Source organism: Bidens hawaiensis, unplaced genomic scaffold (assembly GCF_021521415.1).
Source record: "Bidens hawaiensis isolate Kalapana, Puna unplaced genomic scaffold, B.hawaiensis_p1.1 tig00419715_1, whole genome shotgun sequence".
In the NCBI taxonomy this organism is placed as follows: Eukaryota; Viridiplantae; Streptophyta; class Magnoliopsida; order Asterales; family Asteraceae; genus Bidens; species Bidens hawaiensis.
In genome coordinates, this window is record NW_027504934.1 from 25,484 (window position 1) to 33,695 (window position 8,212).

The window sequence follows — 8,212 nt, forward strand, 5'->3', positions numbered from 1 at the left end:
TAACTGACTGTGAGTGAATATAATTCAATATGATTGAATGTGATATCACTGCTTGTAACTGTCAATGATTGAGTGTGAATGAATGTCCATCAAAGTGGAGTTGATGCTGTATTTATAGTGCTAGGGTTTCCACTGGTTGGGCTCAGCCTCGTTGGCCTCCTCCAACCGCACTGCGCCATGTGTCCTCTGGGACACCTGGCGCTTTCTCGTTGGTTGTAATTATGTGGTAGCCCATGTGTCATGCTGAGTTGTCGACCTTTCATTTGGCAGCTGTCAACATCAGCATATTCTTACTCCTTAAAAAGATGCCTTCTAGAAGATTGTCTGACGTGCACAATCAAGGTTGCCCTAACCCTGATTTGGATAAGGACGAGGTTGATTAGATGCACGTGTGATATGCGCCCATCCTGAGGATGCGCGAAGTCTTCTTTTTATTCTCACGCGCAGATATTTCATGCGCAGGTGTGATATGCACGAGCGTGTGATATGCGCCGCGCGATGGTGCGCCGCGCGTATATGCGACGCGCGAGCATATGTGATGTGCAAGAGCATGTGATATGCGCCGCGGTTTGATGCGCCGCGCGCATATGTGATGCGCAAGCATATGATGCCTGAGCATGTTTTGTATGCGCCATGCGCCTAGGTTTTGGCTTTGTGCCTTCATAATGTCTTTATCTTGTGGGTTGACCCGCCTTGATTGGTGTTGAGGCGGGTACATACCTCTTCAAGACCAAAACCTTCTAATCGAAGCACAAGCTCCCGATCAAGTTCTACGTATTTCAGGAAACAAGTCTAAAATCAGACTCCATACTACAGCACATTCTTCGCAATGAACAAGCCAAATATGAGCTCGTCTCGTTTGTTATTTACTATTTGTTTCTTGTTATAATATATCTATAAATAATTTGTATATTATTTTAATTATACATTTATAACATATATATAAATAAAAGATCCAATACAGCAATGCATTATCATACATTACACGCAAACATCTATATCCATGAAATCACATCACATGATCTAGAAATCGTCAACCTATATTCAATTAATCATCAGTTCATCCAAACAAACAGATTTTGATCGTCAACCGATCACTTTTTGACTTGTTCTTAATAAAAAAAAAATTTGAATGTAATTATTGATTTGAGCGTAATTATGAAAAACATATCTGGATGAGCGTAATTGGATTTTAACCTCGAGCGTAATTTGTATATCCCTTGAGCGTAATTAGCGTATGTAATATATGATAACCAATTATTGTATACTAACCCTCCCCTATAACAACATTAAATTTAGCTTATGTAAATAATAAGTTCATTTAAACTCGCTAGCCTCGTCAATCTTGGTTTATGGTGCACGAACTCGCTTATTAAATAGGCTCCAATTAGGCTCAGGCTCATTAAGATCGGCTAAACTCAAGCTGTTAGCGAAGTGATCTCAAATAACTCACAAGCGGTCCGTCTCGTTTACATCCTTAACTACGTGTCTTAGTGTTATATCAAAATGTATTAGGCTTTCATTTTCGTTGTCTTTATGTGGAAACACAATAACCATTACATGTAATAAATTGTGATATGTGGAAACCTTTTCACATGGTGTGCCCCGCTTGGCTGTTTTATTGTTGCTCCCCGACGAATGTAGTCAATTTACGTGGCTTCATAATTTAACCCATTCGTCCTTAGGCTTTCGCTTCTTTTCATCACACTAAACGCCATATTAAAAGTTGTTTTCAATCACGCTCAAATGAGTCAATATTGCTCCTCAACGTAATCGATTGATGAAAAGAAAGAGCATTCATTTGTATTCTTACATGCACACTTACAATTTGTGTGAGGAATGTCGTTGTCATGCCAATCGAGGTTATCGTAGTAGTAACTAGATATAACCATTGCGTCGATGTAGGTGTACAGCGTCTGTTGTATTGTCGTGCATCACTTGTGTGAGGAATCCTTGGCTCCTCCAATCATGGGGAATTGGGGATGTGAGCTAGGGGATCTTAACGATTGAGTCGAGATGATCAAGCGTCAGCTGGAGTTTGGGCTCAAAGTTTAACCAGCTATTTATAAATATATATACAAACTATTTATATTCAAAATGTAAAAGTTTTATATTTTGAATATATCTATAAATGAATCGAACTGAGCTCGTCTCGATTCATTTATTCTTAATAAGCTAAAATGTAAAGTCAACCAACTCATTTATATTCAAAATTCTTAAAAGTTTTATATTTTCGGTACAGATAGATATAAAGACAACAATATTACTCTAGGCACTTGTAACAACAAAAGACAACGAGCCAGTTTTATAACAACGAGCAAGACCACATTGACTTGAATTTAAACTGTCTCAGCTTGTCTATTTGCAAGCTGATTTTGAGTAAAATTCGAGGAGAGGGTATTTAAAAAAGGCTAATCCTTTTTGGATTAGGTCAACATAAGTGAAAACTGGATTTAGCCCAAACCAATTCGGTTTGAAACCGGTTGCTAAAGGAAAACTAAACCATATTAGAACCGAATTCAACGTACTATATGACTAGTTTCTGAAACCGGTTCTCCCAAACCAGTTTCAACTTATATATACTTCAACCGATTTGAAACTGACAAATTGGATCGGATCCAAATCAGTCTCTGGATCGGTTTCAGATCGTGATCTGGTTTGGATGTGCAGTTCTACTTAAGACATCACTTTATATAAAAATAAAAAATTAAAAAACAAAGTGGAAAACTAATTCCAGTTACAACAGCTCAACTAAACCAACATATTCATCACTTTTGTGTACTACAATCCTCCATTACAGCAGCTTCTTTAATCTCCTGCAACATCTTTACCACTTGCCACATGGCAGGTCTCATCTCTGGAGACCTCACCCGACACGCCACCGCCACCTCAGTCATCATTTCCAACCTCCTCTCCTCCACATTCACCCCATCACCACCCTTCTCCCTACTCGCCTTCACCCACCTCACCACCTCCCCGGCCCCCAAATCCGGATGCTCAACCGCACTCTTCCCCGTTAGCAGTTCAAGCAATACAACCCCAAATGAGTAAACATCAGAGTTTGTAGTTGGTTCGTCGTGGTTTTGGTTTTCGCTTTCTGTTGGTTTATTTGCGGCTGGGAGGGGGTGGAAGAGGGTGGAGAGGCAGTAGTCTGAGACGCGGGCTTCGAAATCGGACCCGAGAAGGACGTTGGATGACTTAAGGTTGCCGTGTACGAGGTTGCATGTTTCGTGGAGGTATGAGAGTCCTTGTGCTACGTCTTCGGCGATTTTTAGGCATGATGTCCAGTGTAGCTGCTTTGCCATCGTCGATTTTGAGCCTAGAATTTAACCATATTATAAGGAAAATCATGAAAATATCCACTTTGATAATGTGAAATGGTGAATGGGTCAGTTCGGGTCCATTTTAAAAGCAATCCGAAACAAAACCGCAATTTCAGTTTTCGGTTTTTTGTTTCAGTTAGATTCGATTTTCATATTTTCGATTTTGCCAGTTGGGATTGAAAAATTAGGCTCGAAAAAAGATAACCAAAAAAAAAAAAAGATTATGAGCCTAAATCCTTTTGTTAATTAATAATTATTTTATTATGACATATTTGGCCTAAAATATTTGGATCGAGCTATTTAATAAATTTCTATAAGTTGCTTAAAACACAATAAAGAATGAAAATTTTATAAGTTTGGTTCTGTTTTTATTACGCATAAAACCGAAAGCCATGCCAAAAGTTTGGTTTTTACAAAAACATATAACAAGATTGTTAGTTTTTGCGGTTTTATGTAAACCCTTGATGGCCTTGACGACGCTACCAAATAAACTTTTTGACATTATGAGAATAGTTGTTTGGGTTTTAGTCATTTATTATTTTGAATAATTTCCACCAATAATGGAAGGACTAGTGCCACCAATTACTAATGCCTAACGGATTAGACTCACAATTAAAATGTAGACTCTCGATTAAAATCTCGTGAAATCTCTTGCGTAACGTTTTAATTTTAAAGAAAAAAACAAAATATCTTTTAATCCATGGGACCTTCGGATCTGTTGCGTCAAAATGTTCAATCTAATACGTCAACAAAAAAAAATGCTCGTAACACCGCCCCAGGGCTTTTTGACCTTCAAAAACTCTTCCAACGTTTTGTATACAATGTTGGATGAAAAAAATTATGGGGCCAAGAATGAAACCGACCAATAAAGAAGAAGGTGAGGGGCGTTTTCCCCACCACTGCACATGATCTTAGTCAAGGGATATGATTTGATTAGTTTTTATTTGTACCTATTCTAATTAATTAGTTTTACTTTAATCATGCCTAATAACAAGAGTCTCAATATAACAATTAAGATGGGACACACTACCGTGAATGAGGGAGAACAGGCTGCCATTGGGCTGATAATCATAAACCAGCAGCTTCTCCTCCTCCGTCTGAAAATAAGCCTGGAGCGCCACCACATTCGCGTGGCGCACCCCGCCCAAAACCCCCATATGCCTCTCAAACGCCTCACTCGTCATCCCCACTAACCTCGAGGTATCCAACCTCTTCACACAAACCACCACTCGGTTATCCACCAACGCCGTATACGTAGTCCCCACACTTCCACTCCCTAACGCCTCCGCCGACGCCCTCATCAACTGCTCCACCGTGTACACCTCACATTCCGCCGCGTAAAACACCAGATTCCCGCTCTTTTTCGCCGCCATTCCTTGATGCAGCTTGTTCACTTTCTGTTCCAATTCATTCGCCTGCTGCATCCGTATCACCTCAGCAGCCGCGTCCGCAGCCTCAGCCAGCTCCATCATCTCACGAGTAGAATCAACCTCAGTTTTCCTCTTCTTATTAGAACTCTTAATTAATATGATTACGCATAGAACAGAAGTAATTACTACTATTAACAAACCGGCTGAGATGCCGATTATCAATCCAATTCGCCTATGCTTAACCGATTTCGAATTCGTAAAACCTTCCGTCAGTTGTTTAGTCGAATTTTTACTAACTAATGGATTTACATTACCGCATTTCGAACGAACAATCTCGCCGCAAAGCCTAGGGTTTTTCGAAAACGAATCCGGACCAAATCGAGCGAGAGTACGAGTTACCGGAACAGGACCGTTGAGAAAATTAACCGAAACGTTGAAGATCTGAAGCGATGACTGATTAAACGGCGGAATTGAGCCGTTGAACCGGTTTGAATTAAGCCGAAGGCAGTTTAACCGGTCTAGGTTCTTCAACTCAACCGGAATTGGACCGGACAGTTTGTTATGCGAAAGATCTAGCGTCAGGAGACGGTGGATAGAACCAATCGACGCCGGAATTACACCGGTGAAGTAATTATGGTCGAGATATAACGCCTTTAGGTTACCGAGTCCGGCGAGATTTGGAATCGGTCCGGTGAGCGAGTTGTTTCGGAGACTCAGGACTCGTAGCTGGTCCATCCGAGTCAAAGTGTTAGGTGCGAATACACCGGAGAGGTTTAAGCTTTCGATAACGAGTCGGATTATCTTGCCGTTGCTCCGGCATTGTATTCCTGGCGACCTGCAAACAGTGGATGTGGTGTTGGCGATGAGTTTAAGCTTGTTGTATGGATCCGCTTTGGATTTGAAGGATAATAACGATACGGCGTCGTTTTGGGGTGTGGAAGTGGAATTGAGGTTGAGTGATGATAATGTTGAAATGTAGAAGAGCATGAGGATGAGAATGTGGATGGAGGCTGGTTTCATGTTTGATGTTTTGAAATTAAAAGGTTGTTGAGGATGGGATTAAGCATGAAGATGTGTGGGTGAATATGGACTGCAAAAGAGATAACACTCAGAATCACGTGGAAGGTTGGTTTTCAAAAGAAAGAGAGGTGGGGGATGGAACCTCACCCCTTTTTTGCCTCCAAAAACATTTCACTTTAATAATATTTTTTTGTTTATTATGATCATGGTGTAACTTTTTATGCTTGTAACTTAAGCAGGTTGGTTTTGATGATTTTGGTTGAAATCATGAGGAGGCAACTAGGCGTCAACTTGTATAACTCAAATACAACTGGTTTTTAGGATAAGCGTGCTTCGGTGGAAGTCCGCAGAACCATTAAAACTGGAGGAAAAAAATAGACATAAAACCATTTAAATACACAAAATGTAGTCGGAAATGTAAACATTGTTGTAGAAAATAATAACCAAGTCGAAACCATAAAATACATTATTTCAAGCGAGTTGAATTAATAGCATGTAAAAAGACTGATTTATCCTCATGTGCAACTTTTATTTTTTTTCTAATAAAATGTTTTTACTCATATTTTTTATTAATCTATTTGTCTGTTAAACACATCCATTAACTATGTTGTTTATAATTATATATGTTTATCAATATTTAACCTTTTTATTGTTATGTATATTTTCTTCAGATTTTTATAGTATGTGCGTAAAAACCAGAGGTTGAATATTACGACTTTTATACATAAATCATGCTATTAAAGCTTATTATTTTCGACATTTGACGGAATACAAAAGCGGGTTGATAACAATAAAACTCGGAAAAAGGCCTCAGTTTTTCAATTTGCTTAACGCTTCTAAAAGGTTGGGCCAACCTTGTTCCCGGCTATATTACCCTTTTAAGCATATTATTAAGGTGGCCTTTAACAGTGTAACTCTTATCAAATTTGAGAACTTGCGTCCCATCTGGGACGAATAAACTACATACATGCAAGGCGTGACTTATGATCAACAATAATACAAACATAATATTGGAGTGGGACCTATATGCCCAACGGATCATTTTTCCGAAAGGGGACCACAAATGGTCCGTCCTAACAAAAAAAAGTATAAATACTCATGCATGCAAGTGAAGTGAGGTAATTAGAAATCAACTCTATAAATCTCGTGTACTCTCATTTATACTCTCAAAGCACAATTGCTTATTCTCACGCCGGAGGATGGTCGGAGGAGACCCTCCTTCTTCGACGAGCTAGCTCTAACGTGTTTTATTTTGCAGGTTTTCAGGTTCTGTCATTGGGATAGCTGCCATTTCACCATGGTCACGTGAATCTAGTACTCTCATGTGCTAGTTCTTGAAGCTTCACAATTACTAATTATGTTTAAAATTGTTTCATTTTGGAAGGTTCATTGTCGAAGCACGAAATGAATCTAACCTGATCCATGACGATGTTTCCACGGATTTTCGAGATAAAACGAACCACGTCTTGATCTTCTTCTTCAAGGCTGCGCCTGTGACCTGCAATGTTGAGACCTGCAATGGTTTCGGGGGTGTGGAGGTGACTGCTAAGATATCCTGAGGATTTCTTGTTCACAGACACAAAAAGGTGGTGGTGGCTCTTATTGAGCATGACCCCTAATAAGGAGGTGGAGACCTCCTTATATAGAGAGTCTCATGGCCACCATCATGGTACCCTAATGGGCCTAGCCCAATTAGGGTTACCTCCACAAAACCCCCTCAGCCCAATAACATTGTATTAGTCCATGTAATAAAATAAGCCAAACATAATAGATTTAGGGTCGTAGAACCGGGTTTTAGTACCATACCCCTACAAGCCCCCCCAAGTCCAGTGTTGCTCCTGGGCGCGCAAGCGTCTAGGTGGAGCGCTGGACTTTATAAGGTGTGAGGCGGTTTTTCCCTTTCCTTTGGCCTTGTCTTTATTGTCTGAGTTTTGGGAGGTTTTCCCCATGATGGTGACAAGCTGTAAAAATAATGAAGCCTGCGCGTGAGGCGGCTTACGAGCTATAATAATAGAGCCTGCGCGAGTCGCGGCTTACGAGCTGTAATAATAATAAAGCTTGCGAGCTATGAGAATAATAATGCCTGCGCGCGAGAGGCGACTTACGAGCTAAGAATAATAAAGCATGCGCGCGAGAGGCGTCTTACGAGCTGAGAATGATATAGCCTGCGCGTGAGGCGCCTTACGAGCTATGAGAATAGTAGAGCCTGCGCGCGAGAGGCGTCTTATGAGCTTTGAGAATAATTAAGCTGGCGCACGGGGCGACTTACGAGCTGAGAATAATAAAGCCTGCGCGCGAGGGGCGTCTTACGAGCTGTAGCATAATAAAGCCTGCGCGTGAGGCGTCTTACGAGCTAAGAATAATAAAGCCTGCGCGCGAGAGGCGTCTTACGAGCTGAGAATGATATAGCCTGCGCGTGAGGCGCCTTTCGAGCTAAGAATAATAAAGCCTGCGCGCGAGAGGCGTCTTACGAGCTTTGAGAATAATAATTAAGCTGGC

At 40.6% G+C, this 8,212-nt stretch overlaps 1 protein-coding gene across 1 annotated transcript; it reads right to left on the reverse strand.

The window, feature by feature from the left end:
• Window positions 1-2,740: 2,740 nt before the first annotated feature.
• Window positions 2,741-5,713, reverse strand: LOC143609502 (putative inactive receptor kinase At5g67200). The gene is made up of 2 exons (XM_077084241.1): window positions 4,354-5,713; window positions 2,741-3,319 (listed from the first exon to the last, which is right to left on the reverse strand). Exons 1-2 carry the CDS (start codon window positions 5,711-5,713, stop codon window positions 2,769-2,771), a joined length of 1,911 nt encoding a protein of 636 aa, XP_076940356.1. The 3' UTR covers window positions 2,741-2,768.
• Window positions 5,714-8,212: the final 2,499 nt, after the last annotated feature.